This window comes from Ostrea edulis, chromosome 2, assembly GCF_947568905.1.
Source record: "Ostrea edulis chromosome 2, xbOstEdul1.1, whole genome shotgun sequence".
NCBI classification, from domain to species: domain Eukaryota; kingdom Metazoa; phylum Mollusca; class Bivalvia; order Ostreida; family Ostreidae; genus Ostrea; species Ostrea edulis.
The window spans coordinates 13,885,205-13,903,392 of record NC_079165.1 but is presented as its reverse complement, the minus strand read 5'-3'; the positions used below and the strand labels follow the sequence as shown (position 1 = coordinate 13,903,392).

At 33.3% G+C, this 18,188-nt stretch overlaps 1 protein-coding gene across 4 annotated transcripts; it reads left to right on the top strand.

Annotated features, from left to right (window-relative positions):
• The first annotated feature begins 9 nt into the window (after positions 1-9).
• On the top strand, positions 10-12,968 carry LOC125677634 (uncharacterized). 4 transcript variants are annotated; one of them, XR_008800455.1, is made up of 4 exons: positions 10-121; positions 5,936-6,131; positions 7,942-8,058; positions 8,598-12,968. XR_008800455.1 is itself a non-coding variant. In XM_048915776.2 (4 exons), exons 1-4 carry the CDS (start codon positions 6,111-6,113, stop codon positions 8,846-8,848), a joined length of 429 nt encoding a protein of 142 aa, XP_048771733.2. In that variant the 5' UTR covers positions 5,896-6,110; the 3' UTR covers positions 8,849-12,968. The 4 variants fall into 4 exon arrangements, 1 of the variants encoding a protein (XP_048771733.2); XR_008800457.1 differs by having other exon boundaries at positions 6,300-8,058; XM_048915776.2 differs by lacking the exon at positions 10-121 and adding an exon at positions 6,300-6,339 and having other exon boundaries at positions 5,896-6,131.
• The last annotated feature ends 5,220 nt before the right edge of the window (positions 12,969-18,188 follow it).

Genomic DNA, 18,188 nt, shown 5'->3' with positions numbered 1-18,188 from the left:
AAATTTCTGATTTTCTTCGTCTTGATTCTGGTCGGGATCGGTATTCACCTCCCCATTCAACTTTCATTTTAATACCCGCGTATTCTCCTTGACAACTGACAGGCTAGACAGCTACGTGATGGTACGGGTAATTTCTTGTGATAAATTGGTGAAGTTATGTAGTAAGATATATTTACATTTAAATGGACTTCTACTACGACTTTTATTCGGGCATAATAGATAAATCTGCACCCATTAATGAGGTCAGCAAAAATCTGTACAATGGAGGAAATAAAAATTATAAAATAATCATTTAAGACAAAGCAGTATAAATCTTATATCATGTGAATGAAGGCATATTTTAAAATTCACAGATTAGGTCATGTCTATGTTAGTGTCCATTTTCAGTCAATAAGATGCAATTAATGCTGTGCCCATATTACGCCATATTGTATGTATAAATATATTATGAATAACAAATATAAGAATATTTTTCAATGAAAACAATTAATCAGGCATACATGAAATGCATTGTCCTGGTACAATAAGATAAAATTTATTGAGACCAAATTTAGGCCCTTGAGGGCATGCAAGAAGATAGATGGAACATTCTATCATTAAAATGATGTCCTACGGACCCAGTTTAACAAAAGAATTCGTTTCATGATTTGCAATGTAGCAAGATAAACACGGGCGTTACTCAAACTCAGTGAATTCACTATGAACAATCCGAGAGTTCCTAATGTCAGCATGGTGTGTAAATTTGAAGGGAGAAAATGAGCTGAATTTTCGTCTTTATCTGGATTACTTTCAGGGTAAAATTCATTATTCAGCTATCCCATATTTACACAGTGTTTTAGTTTGTGTTTTTATACTGTTAGATATTCGAATCCACTTCGTGTGACTTTACCAATTACATTGTTTACATTAAAACCCATGTGATGTCACAATGTTGATATGAAAATGATATAAACATAACATGAGCTTTATTCACTGTAAAAAACATGAACATATAATAATAGCAAGCGTAGCAAGGCGCAACGTGCCGCTTGCAAAGCAAAGTAATTTACATTTCATGAAATACAATGTAATTGTTTAACTTAAACAAGTTCAAGTAAACACAATTTAAGTCAAATTTAACTAAATTTTGGGGTAGTGTCTTATGTGTGTTTGTAATCACATTATATGATAATTGCTTGCCTCCATGAATGCAATTAAAAAAACAAAATGTACAGGAAAACAAATCAATCTCTCACCAGAGGGCGCTACGCTCCACAACACCTCTGTTATCGTCTAATTTACAAGAATTTTGTAAAACAGAGCGTCTTTGAAAATAAAATAAATCTGCATCATTTCATAAATAAAACATACATTTATGAGTTAAAAACACATTGGTAGGTATCGAAACGCTTGAATTACGTTAGTGCAACCTCCATATTTATGGAACTATTTTGTCTTGTCAAATGTATTATTTCACTTTCACTTAGTAACTATGGACTCTACATTAAAAAACTAGCGAGATTATAATGATGAAAATCTGACATTGCACAAAGATCAGAAACGTGCCTTCTGCTGGAGTCAAAGACGTCATTTTGTCCGTGCGAGATCATGTGGTTAGCCGAACTATTTATCAGACGATAACAGAGGTGAAAGTGAAGCTTGCGTAGGCACCCTCTGGTGAGAGAATGGAAAACAAATATGGAATTAGGGACAGTGGGACCCAAATTAGCATATGATACATACATAATCATTTATGAATTAACATTTAAAGGAGAAAGTGTTTTAGTAAGAATTTTTGCTGGTTATTATTTTTATTGCACAATTTCATTAAAGAGTTTGGTCCCTAATGTTTAAGTTAAACAATTACATTGTATTTTATGAAATGTAAATTACTTTGAATTACACAGGTTAAAAACTTTTACCACCTCTTTCCATAAATTACTTTTAATTTAAGGTAAGGTTTGCAACAACAGGGAAATAACTCTGGATATACCTCAGTGCACTTCGCGTTTTATGACGTCATAATGAAAAATGCGTCACGTCATAGTTGAATCGAGGGAAAATGTCATAATATATTTACTTGTTATATGATCTGCTAACGTTGTCAAACTTGTGTCAAGCGGCGTATGTGTAACCCTCTATTACAAAATAATAATAATGTTCTCAATGATCATTTATGAATTATTTTCCTTGATATTATAAAAGTCTACAATTTATATATATACATATGTAGTATGCGCTACGGTTGATTTGAACCATTAAAATTATGTTGTGACCATGTAATCTCTGCGAATCTTGCTCAGTAGGGAAAGCAGGATTTAATTTGATACTGTTATAATCGATCATTGTTTGTGAATAGTATCCTCAAAGACAAGATTTACATGCATTTCTTAAAATAAATCTGACAATGCTCTCTAATTACATATGCACTTGCACTATATATATTTCAATGCTATGACATCTACTTGCGCTGATAGATCAATTTATCGCATGAACTTTGAAATACAGAAAACTCGACTGATCTGATCATATAAAAATAAGAAAAGGGTGTTCTCTAGTACATCTTAAATAGTCTTAATTTTTTCTGAGGAATATCTGCATAACGTCGACATAAAACAGATTTTATTAGTGCCATTTTTACTAACTTTACGTTACACCCCCCCCCCCCCTCTATACTTTATATTGTCGCAAAGGTTACAGGTGTAAACAAATATCAAGCAATGGAACAAGGGGATGGATATTATTTCAAAGATGTAGAGTATAAGACAGGTTCGGGCTAATGTAACGCAGAATTTATGACGAAGCAGGACCGTCGAAAACCGCCGGGATATTGAAAATATTGTATTGTATTGAATTTAGAAAAAAACAACTCACATCTTAATTTCTAATAAATGTGATACTACAATACTTGACAAATAAATATATTAAAATATCATTTGTGGGCTGGAATTGTATCTTATTCATGAAAATGCTCAATGCACTCTTCAAAAGTTGTACAATTATAAACAAAGTGACAAATCGCATAAATGAAATAATTCTTTTTTAATCTGTTACCATGGAAAGAAAGCCTGGTGGGTAGTAATTCTATATGCTTTCTTAAATATTTATGGTCCAAATATTATGTTTAAAGTAATTTTTTTCTGACGTAGACCTTATAAAGCTGCTCAATATACATTTTTTGTTGCCATGACAAGCAATTTAAATTTCATTCAGGATATAAAAAGTGCTATTTTTTTAGTTTAAAATACATTTTCTACCAATTAGGATAATCTTATAGATATAATACTCTTTTCAATAATTCTACCAGCTTTTTACCCCATAAGTTTGCCTCTTGTAGTTTTTATACCACTAGTATTCCCTTTTGTACAAAGATCCGAAAATGTAAAACATCACAAAAATAAGCCCATCTGGTTCAAAAAACGACACGGGCGATTTTTTTTAAAAGTCAATTTTTAAAAGATAAATTCCTACTGAACATACTGATATGCAACATGACTTTATTTGCCACTTATCAAAATGTCGCAAACCTAATTACCTTAAGCAGGTCAAAAACTTGAACTTTTACATCCTAATTTATGTCTATTTGATATCAACTTCACAAGTTTCATGTCCAATAAACTAATCCTATTGGTCTTCTACTGAGGTGAAATTCATAAGGTAGCAGTGTGTGAAACTAACTTTAAAGTCCTATAGACTTTCGGTCCATATATAGTCATTTTATTTCCTATAGACCACAACAAATTCCTATAGACCGAAATTTATCATGCAATATTCATTGTATTTAAAAATAAATAGTAGACACATATTCGGTTTGGTAATCTGTTCATAGTTTAATTATATTCTTTTTCAATTTCATGCAGGTCAAACTTTTCAATTAGAATTTCGTTTTCTTTTTCATTTTGTTCCAGCTCAGTTTCACTGCCTGATTCTTCATCTAAGTCACATTTACGTTTCATTTTCTCATGATTTTCTGCGACTTTAGCCTTGCTGGAACTTGTTGTACTGACCGCTTTCCGTTGACTTAAGTGCGTGCACCTTCCATATATTTTTAAAACTGTTCAAAAAGGACATTCCGAATTTGCACAAAAATGCGTACATTGAAGTAAATATCATATTGACCCCCCCCCCCCCCCCCCCCCCTGTTGAAAATGGAATAATCTGATTCGAATGATTTGTAATTACATTGTGGAACATTTTATTACAGCTAAGGGTGAACAGAAACATCAGCATACTACATATAAACTGGTCCCACTACTCATATGTTTAATAAGCAGCGGGGAACCAGTTTTTTACTCAGAATCTTATAGACCACTACTCATATGTTTAATAAGTGGCGAGGGAACCAGTTTTTTTACTCAGAATTCCTATAGACCACTACTCATATGTTTAATAAGCGTCGGGGACCAGTTTTTACTCAGAATTCCTATAGACAAGTCGGTCTATAGCTATTTTGATCGTTATAGACCGACTCGATTTTCTATAGACATTGTCTATCGGTCCATGGTTAATTTCGCACACTGAGGTAGTCAAACAATATTATGTATACAAGTAGGGTTTCCTCATAGAATCAGTCTTCACGAAAACATTTAAAATTTGCTGGCCAGTCGGACCAGTGAACTGTCTGAATTTACTGTCCCACAGTGAAATTTACTGGCCCCTTAAATTTTAATATGTTTATCACATACATTATGGAATGCATTGTAAAATTGTACAATTAATTTACTGAAACTATGGTTATTACTCGTATCCATATCCACCCTAAGACATCCTTTCTGTCGATACAGAAAAACAACACCGTACACAGTATTTTCTCTCTCTTTGCCCACAAACAACAAGACTACAAATTCACGTATTTTTCACAAACATGAAAACAGCCTGAGTGCACCTTAGGAAGTAGTTTTCTCTACTAACATCAAATGTAAATGATTATTTCTATAAACTATAGAAATTGCATAAAATCAGAGATAACTGCAATTGTTGAAGTTCATTTTAATTGGACAATGCAATAAAGCAGCAATTACCGGTGTGCGGTGCGATACATAACGCGACCATTTTAATTTGTTGTTTCTACAAGTTGTTCGTTTAATATTCACGTGATCAACGTACAAGTTATCTGGACAATTACAAGTATAGTTATCGTTCTTTACGAAATAAACAGACTACAATGTCCAAACACTTACTTTATGTGCTATTTTTTAAACTTATTTTTATTTTGATGGTAAATTTAAGCAATACAACATTTAGAATATTTAAATCCAACATTCTGTTTAATGTGACTTACAAAAAGTCTACAAGCCCATCGGACTTCCTGATTTTGAATTTTCACTGACCCGACCGTAAAATTCACTGGCCTCGGTCTTCGGACCACTGAGTTTTCATGAAGACTGTAGAATTAAAGTTCTTTTAGTGAAAAAAATTGCATACAAGTTATATGTAGGTAGCTGGTGTTTGGAATGCGACACCTTGATCATGAGCTTATGAACCATACGTACGATACAAAAGCTAATGATCCTTAGAATTATTGAAATTTATCTTTAAAAAAAACAACGAGAAAAGTCTTATTTTTATTGTACAGTATTAAAAAAGATTTTCAAAATTTTATATGAAATATTGATGATTACTTAGGAATGTCAGACTATGTCTAAAACTGTTGATCTCATCACAAGTTTGCTACGTTCGGTTACTCAGGGCAAAGACAGGTTTGAATACCATATTTTTATTTGTAGTATTTGTGCAAAATAATCTGCAAGATTTTTTCCAAGTTGCATCCTGTTTTCAAGTCATTTCAAATACAAATGTATTTATAATTTACATGTAGTTCATACAACATGTACAAGTGAATTTGTAGCTCCAGAAATCTTGCTTTTATAATGTTATTTATCAGCATTTTCCAGTGATAAAATCATAGTCATGCAAGCTAGGCTGAATTTTATGGTGCTAATTTTTTTTCATTAAGGGTTGATGCTTCAGAGGAAGACGGTTCGTTTGGACGCCTGTTAAACGATGATCATCTTCATCCAAATTGTAAGCCAAAAGTCATTGAGATAGATGAGAAGCCAGTTATTTGCTTTTACTCTCTAAAACTAATACCTCCAGATACAGAACTGTTGTATGATTATGGGCCTGGTAACATGTATCCTTGGAGAAGAAAGGTAATGAAGCCATATTTGCATGCTTTTTTTGTGTGTGTATGTGTGATTTGAGGTGGATGAATATACACATGTAAATATTCAATCTAATTTCAGCTCATTTGCAATGCTATATTTTATGTTAGCTGAATCAAAAATAAGATATCGATTGCATGACTCTTTTATCTGTAGATGTCCAAAAGAAGTGCAAAAAATACAAATCCATGGAAAGGTCTTATTTTTGTGCATTATGTTCTTGTTTTGTTGAAACTTATCACCAGAATTTTTTATTGAACTTAACACTCAGAGAAAAGCAAATTTATAATTTATCTATCTTCAATATGCTAACTTAAGACTATGGTTACAACCCGAGTACAACAGTTTTGAAGCAATTTACCGAATTTCATCTTAGAGATCATCTTTCTCTAACTTATATGAAACTTAAATGAATACATAAGCTCAGAAGTTGTGAAATAGTCAATGTACAGTGTTTATACATACAGCAAATTTGCTGGACCTATAACGAAAAGTGTATTATTATATTTGTTTATGGTTACCCAAACAAACCCTAACTCAATAGCTTTCTTTAGAATATATTTTATGCTGGTATGAAATTTTCACTGTTTCACTACTGCTGCAAATCACTTCTTTTTCTTTAGAACTTTATTTTATGTAATGACTTGAGACTGTCTGCTTACATGTATTTTTAATGTTAAGGATTATTTTCAACAATATACAGATTTCTATAAAAATTTTGTCTTGCTAATAAATACCATATGACTTTCTTGCAAAAATAAGGTATCAAAAAAATTTGGTGCTCTACAGTGTGTCAGAACTGTTGGTTAGATGGACAATCTATTGTTTACTACCTTGTGTTAAACAAAAAGTGGGTTTCACATAGTTTTTCTACTTCAGACTAAAAATAGATTGGGAATTTCCCGTACTAAGAAAGGAGAAAATGTATGTCTGGACCAGGTATCGAACTGAGACTCCTGCATCACTAGTGCAGGTGCTCTACCAACTGACCTATCCAGGCAAATATCCATGGTCCAAACCATTACATTCCAAAGTGATGTAATTGGTTCATTCTTGTCATCCAATGAAATACCTCATTTCTTGCTACGTTAGGTTATGAATTTAGCATATATAAACAAACCTGCTGAAATGGCAAATTTTGCTAACTCAAATGGGAAAAATACATGCAAATTAAGTTTTTAATAACTCTATCATGGACTAATATAGTGTTTAGAATGCTTGAATTAATCTTTATAAATTATGTAATAGAATGCAGATTGCAAATTATTCTATTTTATATCAAGTGGTGGATCGGTCTAACTACACAAAAGTACCCTGAAATTAGTGTTCAGTGTAGAGAGGGTCGTTAAACATGTTAAAGCAAAGTTATTTTCATTCTGTTTCGTTGTAAACCATGTTGACAACTTAACAATATAAATTACATCTATGAGAGCAAAATGGTCAGTCCTTAGTATTTTGCTATAGGGATGTTTTACTGTACATATATTTATTCACCCTGTGGAAGTTTGATATGTATACTTTCTATACTTACAGTGTTTTAATGTAGAATTATGACCACAGCATTTCTTTTATCTTGGCAGTAACTGTAAGAATTAATATAATTTTTCATTACTAATGCCATAAAATCAGGGATCCAAGGCCTATGATAATTGTGCAAAACTTAAAACAAAAAGGTGGAGGCTCATACCTCACATTACAAAGGTTTTGACCTATGAACATGTGTGTATATCATAAAATGGCACTTTTTATTCTGGTTTAAATATTTGTGTTTTTAAAATCAAGTTTCATTTTTTTCCAGAGGAAGTAAGGGATATTGATGCCAGTACTTGTGTTTCTTGTGTGGATGATGAGGATCAGAGTGAGGAGGAAATAGATGACAGTCAAGACAACCAGAATTTCCAAACTGTGACTCCAGGTACTGTATACACACTGCATGAAACAATGTTGAGCATCAAGTTTCTTTACTTGGTATTGTAAGCATAAGCCCAACATGGACTACATGCATTGAAATGTGTAGTTCTCAAGACTTGAAATGGAGTTTATGAATGGCAATCAGGATGATTATACTCGAGAATAGAGCAAGGTTTAGTTCAGGACACAATTTATTTGCATTGAGTGAACTTTGCCAGTATGAAAGACATTGTACTTCACACAAAAGTCTTCTGAATGGAGATGGGGGAGCTGAGATTAAATTCCTAGTAGAACAAAGTATATAACTTTGTGCATAGTTAACCACTCAAGTACACAGACCATTCAATTAATGAAAGTATTTATTACCAGTACACATAAATATGTAAACAACCACTCTCCTAAATCGCATTCATATGATAAAAATCACTTCACTCTTCTCAAAATATTTAGCCAGTCATGATGTACCACTTTCTGAGCAATTTGCATTATCTATACACATACCATACTACTAACCAAAATTATAATCTGAAAACTTGATTTTAGGGAAGAGGGAGGCAGTATTTGATAGCGGATGCTCCAGAGAAATGGATGAGTCTTCATCCAAGCAACAGAAGTTACAGAAAAAGCCATGGACTTCATCTGAAATGAACTCCATTCACAAACATTTTTCACACTTTATTACCATTTTGAAGGTACCTGGGAAAAATGATGTAACAAATGTTTTGAAAAAAGATAAAAACCTTTCAAAAAGAACTTGGAGAAATGTAAGAGACCAAGTCTACAATCTAATTTAAAAACAGAGAAAATGTTGATTTCGATACTACTTTGATTGTTCACTACAATTGATGGTATCTGTATGAAAAATGATATTTTTGTTTACAGTTCTTACAATTTACATAAATTGTACATAACAGAATTTGTTGAATCATTATCAAAATAGATTTTGACAAATTTCAGCTTTTTAGTGAGCCTTTCTGATCAAAATTTGTCTGTTGTCTGTCGTTGTTGTGACCGGAAGGTCGGATGTTCGAATCCCTGCTGCGACTTGACCTGAGTCAATAAGAAATAGGTAGCAACTGTTCCATGGCCAAGCGCTCAGCACATTGAAATAAAAGTTTCAGGTCTTTCAGATGAGACCTTAAAAACTGAGGTTCCGTGTCATGGCAGGTGTTGGCATGATAAAGATCCCTCACTGCTTGATGGCCCTAAGTTCCGAGTAAAGGTCTAAATTTGAAGCCCTTCACTGGTATATGGTGAGGTCTCTATATGACTGAAAAATCTCAAACGGGATGTAAAACAACATACAATCAATCTATCAATCAATCATTGTCAACTTTTTACAATATCATCTTCTTCTCCAGAACCACTGGGCCAGTTTCAACCAAACTTGGCACAAATTAGGAATTCAAGTTTGTGCATATGAAGGGCCACACCGTCTTTCAAGGGAAAATAATTAAGAAAAAGTAAAATTGGGTGTTGTCATTCAAAAATCTTCTTCTCAAGAACCTTTGGGTCAGTAAAGATGAAACTTAAATGAAAGCTTTCTGACAAAGTGTAAATTCAATTTATTCAAATCATGACCCCCGGGGTACTGGTGGAGCCATTATGGGCAATCAAAGTTTTACATAGGAATACATAGGAAAAATCCTTAAAATCTATTTCTCAAGAACAGCATAGCTATGATAATTCATTTTATATGGAGGTATCCTCAGGTAGTGTAGAATCAAGTTTGGTCCAATTGTGGCCCTGAGGTAGGGTGGGACAACTATGGGCGGTCAAATTTTTACACAGGAATACATAGCAAAATTCTTTAAAACTATTTTCCCCATGAATAAAAAAGTAATGATTAGTCATATTTATATAGAAGCATCCTATGGTAAGCATAGATTCAAGATTGCTCTAGTCATTAATCCCCCCCTCCCCCCCCCCCACCCCCCACTACCTCCTGGGCTTCAATGGGTAATCAAATAAAAGTTTTTCATAGGAATGTGTAGGGAAAAAAATCTGATTAAAAACAAGAATGGTCATAGTTACTCAGGTGAGCATTTTGTCCCATGGGCACATTGTTAACATTGTTTAATCAAAATGCAGAGAATATGTTGATTTGCATATTACAGGTACATGTAATATTGATCAGTTGGTCATGTGATATAATTTTATATCTGAAATGAAATGATGGCAATTGTATGAATGATGATGAGTTTAAAGTCAGATTCTTTAACACATGTATTTTCAAGAAAAAATTTGTCTGGAGGTATTTTGGAAATTTACTTTTTATAGTATTGTAATAAATGTTTGTTTTCATGCAATGTTGAAGATCAAGTATCTACGAACACAACTGACTTGAATGAACATCAGAAGTATTAGATAATGTATTTACAACTGAAACTGTAATAGAATTTTATCAATTGAATTTGTTAAATTCATTTGATAATAAATTTTGATTTTTTACCTAAATTTAAACATTTTGTTGCTTAGTAGATCAGACAACATTTAAATCAGAAGATTTAAACATGATACCCATCGGCCATTTTACGTAAACTGTTTGTATTGACTGAATGGTTCAGTACTTTTTTGTCAGTCAATAATTTAATACCTCAGTATGTGAGCAGGTCCAGGAGAATGGTGTCTGGTGTGAATAAGGGACATGCAGTCAATTTGTAGCTCATTGATCTAAAGGAGGAATAAATATGATATACGGTCTGTATTTGAGTCATAGTTAGCACTGTCCCAGGGTGAAGTTTTTGCAGCAGATCTATCACTATGTAAATACATACTTTGCATAGAAAGAACTCGCATGATTGAACAGTGCTTCACAAGCCTTGCATGACGTGTGTAGCAAACATTGAAAGTGTTGTAGGAAGTTTTACTATGATTTGATTTTACATGAAAAAATTCCAAAGTATCACATACTTTTCTTAAAGTAAAAAAGGTGCAATTAAGTTTGATTAAGTCTCCAATTTTAATTAATAACCATACCCTTGTATGAGATCCTCATGTTACTGTACTTTTATCAAGTGCATGTACTGTAATATGTCCTAAATTGAATATAAGTTTATTATTTTCAAGTACCCAAATTTTTCAGTGTAAATAAGGTCCGCGGTTTCTGTTTAAACCATATTATTTGATGTAAGTCCCCAAACTTGTACCCTGTGTATAAGGTCCTCAGTTTCTATATAAACCATTATCTTGTGTAAGTCCCCAAACTTTTACCGTGTGTATAAGGTCCTCAGTTTCTAAATATACCCTTATCTTGTGTAAGTCCTCAATTTCTATTTATACCCTTATCTTGTGTAAGTCCTCAAACTTTTACCGTGTGTATAAGGTCCTCAGTTTCTATACCCTTATTCTGTGTAAGTCCCCAAACTTTTATTTGTGTATAAAGTCCTCAGTTTCTGTAGGTACCCTTACAATATGTAAGTCCCCAAACGTTTACCGTGCGTATAAGGTCCCCCGTTTCTATCCCCCTTCTCTTGTGTAAGTCCCCAAACTTTTACCTTGTGTATAAAGTCCTCAGTTTCTGTAGGTACCCTTATCATGTGTATGTCCCCAAACTTTTACCTTGTGTATAAAGTCCTCAGTTTCTGTAGGTACCCTTACCATGTGTAAGTCCCCAAACTTTTACCTTGTGTAAAAGGTCCTCAGTTTTCTATATATACCCTTGTCTTGTGTAAGTCTTCAAACTTTCATTGGCTATATATAGTCTTCAGTTTCTATATCTTTATCTTGTATAATTTCTCTTAAACTTTAGCCGCGTGTAGAAGGTCCAAGTTTCTGAACCTCTTATTTTGTGTAAGTGTACAATGTGTATAAGGTCCTCAGGTTAAAGTACGTTTTTCTTATTCAAGTACACAACATTAATTACGGTACCGGGTGCTACAAACATGGCCGTAGAAACCCAAGGGGCCGTGCCCCCATAATCTTGCCGATATATAGTATACTAGAGAAAAAATTAGCTCCTTGATGCTTGTGCCCCCACAATAATAGTGTCTGATTACCTTTTTTCTTTTCTTTTTTTCTCGTCAAGAAATTTTTGCTTGGTAGTTTCTAAAAATATTTGGTTTAAAAACGTGTTTTGTCCTTCGAACCAAACTGTTTGCCTTCGGCTTAACGACCCCAAGCAAACAGTTTGGTTCATGGGTCCGACAAACCACATGTTGCCCTAGAACCCAGTCAATAAAATTAATGACATGTATGATTCATAGGTCCATGCTACCCCAAAAATTTTAATTCATGAATAGGTCCCCATTTGTCTCTGTTTGTGTATGAACGACTGAGGTTAGGTCCTCAATTCTGTTTGCTTATGAGGAATTGGGTCCCCTAACTTTACACAGAAGTCCCCAGATTGGCACTTCCGGGTCCCCGTTTTCTAAATTCATGGACATATCAGCCCAGCTCAAAGACTCACTCTGTTTACTTAAATCAGGATACCTACAGAGTAAAATGAGTTGAACAATGCCAAATATGTCATGAAATCTCTGAGTCCCCATTTTAAGATGTTATGACAGGGTCCCCAGATCGGACTCGATACACGTATGTGTGTGTGTGTGTGTGTTCGCGCACTATGCCGGGACTTACGACACGTATAAGGTTACACACGAGTAACCTATGACATTTTGATAACCTACGACACAAATGTGTGCTAATGTAAGTACAATGCTAATGTAAGTGTTTTTGTTTATTTAATTGAATATAAGTAGTCAATTAATGATTTAAAATTGATATTTTTGTTCCCATCCGTTTAGTTTGAATACATTGGGGTATGTGATGTATCGTTATTCTGCAGTAATGATGAGAAAAAGTAAGTTGACCTTTGACACGACTAAGATACAATTAGATGCGTGTAAGCTTAAATAGTTCAATGGTTTTCATTTTCTGTATGTTTTTGTGTTTGTTTTATATCATCATGATTATCTTCAGTATTTTGGTTTATCATTGATTTGACAAAATGTTTTACAGAATCAAGGAATAGTTAGAATTTCCTCTTCAATACAATATCTTTGTACACGTTTTTTTTTTTAGACATATGAACATCGTTAAAAGCAACAATTCTTTAAATATTAAATGAGAATTGAATTATTATACACAGTATATTTGTCATTCTTTGATGAATATGCGTATCTTAATGTATAACATTGATATATAACAAACTGACGAACAACTGGAATTTCCTCTTTAGAATATTCTATCTTAGCTTGGCAAAATATTCTCAGTATTTTCAAAGATATAAACCCCGTTTCATAGCGACAATATCAAAGAAAATTAAACAAGTACATAGATCCAAAAAATTGGGTCTTTATTACCACTATTTTTGGATATTATTAACTGGTAACCGGTGAATAGCTCCAGCCTCTTTCCCCTTAATAAGGAAGGTATGGTCAAGCGCGGTTAAACAAGTTCTTGGGAAAATATTGTTTACCTTATTTTAAGAAATTGTTTAGATTTCATTTTATTCCAACATCGACCAGTTGCAAAGATTTTGGGTGAATTTATCTGATGGTTGACTTTACGCCATGGCTATAAACAACTTTATATAATATGTTGATTTATAGGCGTTGAAAGAAATTTTCAAATAAAGGGTGTTGAAATCAAATGGGACAAGGACATTTAAAGTATGTGCGGTTCAAATGTCTCTCATCAATATGAATAGAATGAAAAATAAAGTAATTTGTCCCAAAATGAAGCCCCCCCCCCTTTCTTCTCTCCAATTTAGTTCACTGAATTTATGAAAAGGCAAGAGCAGATCCGGATTTCTCTCTCTCTCTCTCTCTCTCTCTCTCTCTCTCTCTCTCTCAGAGTGTTGCCAAATCGGTGTAACTTAAATTTAAAAATAAAGGGGTTTCGGTCAAGGGCTACCGCTATTTTTAGAGCGACCCTGAGCACTAGCGACAGCGATCACCGCTACACCGGCACCAGAACATCATTACATGTGTACAGACTGTTCAATCGAGTGGGGAAGATCCCCATGGCTTTTTGTAAATTTCATATAAAGTTGCAGAAATGACATTTTTTATCTTTGTTTATTTTTTTTACTTATTCAATTGTAAGAAATCAGATACTATTTATATGTATTTCTAAGAATAAAATAGAAAAAAAAATAATAATATATCCATTACGAGATTTGAACTGGGTACATGTTATCATGAGTTTCATAGACATATTTCTAACGATTACGTAATTGTGTTTTCATCTTCACACTCTTGTTATTTCACACTCTCAAATAAATGAAGTTATGTAAATCAATTTTTTGTAGCCTTTGTTTCAAAATATTATCTGTATTTTGCACCATTTACAAATGTAAAATAGTATTGTTAAAAATTCAGAAGTTTTTGAATTTGTCAGCACTTGGAGATTATTTTTCTCGTGCCGTAGACCGACTGTAGAAGAAAAAAAAAGGAGTCAGATTATTTTCTTAGTGCTGTGTTTAAAGTTATGTATTAGTAAGTATAAAAGGAGGATATCATTGTTTATAGACATCAGTCAGTGCTGCATATACATGTATTACCATTGTCTGTCTGTCTGTTTACCAGTATTTACAGGTATCTGAATTTTTAATCAGCTGTTAATCAGTAAATAGATACAAGTAGAAAAATGGGGGGGGGGGGGGGGGGGATACATATAGATAGATAGATAGATAGTGTATTTATCATCTATTTATATAGATAGAGTTTTTCCCTTCTATTTATTTATGTATATTTATTGATTAAAATACCTGTGCAGTATAATGAGTATTGCCCATATCTGTTGTAGGGGTAGTGGTAAAATAGTATGATATACATGTATGTATGCTATTTTAATAATATTAACAATGAACCTACATTGTAATATTTTTGCCATAGTGTGTATATGAATTCTAGGTATCAGTACAACTCGCCCCAAGACAACTCGCCCTCAAGACAACTCACCCCCTCATCGGGACAACTCGCCCCTAAGACAACCCGCCCTCAAGACAACTCGCCCCCTCTCTTGAGATAATTCGCTCCTTCATATCATACATATCATACATGTTTACAATTATTATTTTTGGTCTAAATCCAAGAGGTGCATTAGCAATTTAAAAATTAATGGATTTCTTATAGATAGTATATACATCACAGACAATAAGACTGTTCACATAAACACCGAACTTCGTGTCTTTTTATGCAAGACGAAAGATTTTAGTGGAAATCCAGTGTTTGGGTTCAGTAAATTCATCATCACTTTTATGTACATGTAAAATATATAATTTCAGCGGAAACAAGTTAGCGTTTGGTATAGGGAGAGTATTAGCTTGGTCTACAGCTGACGTAGCATAATTATCAATAATCTGCGTCTGTTGTTAAATTTAATTGTTTGATTTCCCCCAAGCTGTTATAAATTTACTTCAAACGTTATGAGTTACTCATCATCAGAGTTCTTTACACTTTGAAATTGCCGTGTAAAAAGAATCAAACCGCGTAAAAAGAATCAGTAAAGCAGAGCCGTTATAAAATTTCTAAAATGGGAATTTTATTATTTTTCAACGGGTATTAGTTGAGAAATGCATTAAAAGATAATTACATGTATCAGAATATTCATGCTTCACCTTTACACTTATGTATACTATATCGATAAAAGAAACACCCACACCCTCAAAATTTTCTCAGTACTAGAGACATTTAATCAATTACCTGAAGATCAGTAAATATAATTTTCCTTGCCAATTGATTTATGAAAAATATAACTTTTTCTGAAATGCAATAATTAAGTATGTGTATAATTCTATTAGAATTTATCATTCATGTTAAAGTATGAAAGAAAAAGACGTATCTTTATAGGGTTAAAAGTGTAAATAACACACACACACACAAATAAAATGTGATAATATATTTATATATAATATTGGGGGCAGGATTTGACACTAAGGCACGTCCGACCGACCGAGACTACTAAATGATAGGTCCGGTCGGGTAAAATGTTTATTTACTAGTCCGACTGGTCGTGTTAAAAATATAAGCAAATTTAAGAAACTTTACTTTAAATCATAAGATCTTTTATTCATAAAAAAAATAACTGTAAAGAGTTTGCGAGCAATTTTGAACCGCATGATGACATAATCTCTATCTTTAGTCTAATAAGTCGCGGTCGTAAGTGATGTTCTACGACATCTACACATTGTTAATGTCTGTAAAGTTATGTTTTGGTTAAATAGAATTATTGAATTCATTTTCATTAAAAAAAACACCAAAACAGTTCATTTGAATTGAATATAAGAAAGTGTTTATCAAACATATGTGCGGGAATGTCTATATAATCAAATATGAAATCTCGTCCTCAATGAAAGCAAAAGATGTCTCAAGAAAAAAAAAAAGGAAAACGTTGGGTAGAAACAAAGCAGGGCTTACGAAATAGAAATTTAAAAAAAAATATTGAGGTCAATTTATTCTAAATGGATTAAAGAATTTCCGTGCCGGTAAAAAATTAAAGAAACTGAAAAAAGGGTTTGAAAGTAAAAGCATCAAATTGAATGATGAGATTAAAGATTTTTTTGAGACAATTAAATGCATTTTAGTTCAAACTTAACGTTTTTCATTTAAATTAAGTACATGTATTTAGATATGGAGAATCTTGTAAGATTTTTTTCTGGAACGTTGGTCAGGGCTAGTGGATGTAAGGTCAGGTCTAGCAAAAATCATTTTAAGTAGCCCGATTGGTCTAGTGCCCCAAAAAGTTAATGTCAAACCCTGGGGGGCGAGTGTCTCAAGAGAAGGGGGCGACTTGTCCTGAGAGAGGGCGAGTTGTCCTAAGAGGGGGCGAGTTGTCTTGGGGGCGAGTTGTCCAGCATTCGAATTCTATTGGTATCAATTAAAGGTTCATGAATATAGTAGGCCTAGTAAGAATACTATTACTTCTATTCAGTAGAAATAGAGCAACACATACAAGAAATATTTAAGCTTATATTTATGTATAGTAGTCTGGTACCACTAAATATATTAATTAAGTTGAGTGTTCATAATCTGTTAAAAATTCAGATCATGATGTTTATTTACATGTCAGAGGGCATAAACATGCAGCATACTTTTCATGAAGCACCAACACTCTTCATGAAGTATGCTGGTGTAAAGCGCAGCAGTTCATGCCCTTAAATATACTTTCAAAAAATAAACTTATTTCTTAAATATGCATATACATGTATTTGTACTTTAACAATCCATGTTTAGGAAATATTTTCATGTTATGTTAATCATATGTGTCACCATGCAATGTTAGATTGAAAAATAAAATAAATACATGTGTATATGCAAGCTAATGTTTGATTAGATTCTTTGCATTTGATTTTAATGTCAAGTTTCTTTTTCATAGTTGACGCAACAGATTATGAGATACAGATGAAACATGCAGGGAACCATGTAAATGATTCTGAAAGTGGCTACCCAGGTGCTGTATAAGGAAGCTTGTAATAGGAGTGGAAAACCACCCAAAAACTATGTGTCTCAAAATGGCAGTAGAGACATAGAAAGAAGAGAGGAACTAGCTGGGATATCATTATGAAGAACCTAACCTCCTTGGAGTCAAGTATGTGACAAATTATTCATATAAATCATCCATGGTTTATTGTTTTGAAATGTCACCATGAGATCGAAATTAACTTTTTAGCCACAAGAAATTTTAGGTACTGTATTCTTTTCCTACTAGGCTCCAATTCGAAATTTAACCAGCATTTTTCAATCGATTGCTATTTAGCTCACCTGAGCTGAAAGCTCAAGGGAGCTTTTCTGATCACCCGTATTCCGGCGTCCGTCCGTCCGTCCGTCTGTCCGTCCGTCTGTCCGTCTGTAAACTTTTCACATTTTCAACTTCTTCTCAACAACCACTGGGCCAATTTCAACCAAAGTTGGCACACAACATCCTTAGGTAAAGGGAATTCTAAATTGTTTAAATAAAGGGACAGGCCACCTTCCAAGGGGAGGTAATCAAGAAAAGGTAAAAATAGGGTAGGGTCATTAAAAAATCTTCTCAAGAACCACTCGGCCAGAAAAGATGAAATTTATAGATAAGCTTTATTAGGTAGTGCAGATTCTAAATTTTTAAAATCATGGCCCCCGGGGGTTGGATGGGGCCACAATAGGGGATCAAAGTTTTACATACAAATATATAGGGAAAATCTTTAAAAAT

Bases quoted from the DNA above. Each gene is read 5' to 3' on its own strand.
- LOC125677634 (XM_048915776.2), top strand. From the start codon at position 6,111: ATGTATCCTTGGAGAAGAAAG. The intron at 6,132-6,299 runs GTAATGAAGCCA...TTTTATCTGTAG, and splicing joins TGTATCCTTGGAGAAGAAAG to ATGTCCAAAAGAAGTGCAAA. The intron at 8,059-8,597 runs GTACTGTATACA...ACTTGATTTTAG, and splicing joins TTTCCAAACTGTGACTCCAG to GGAAGAGGGAGGCAGTATTT.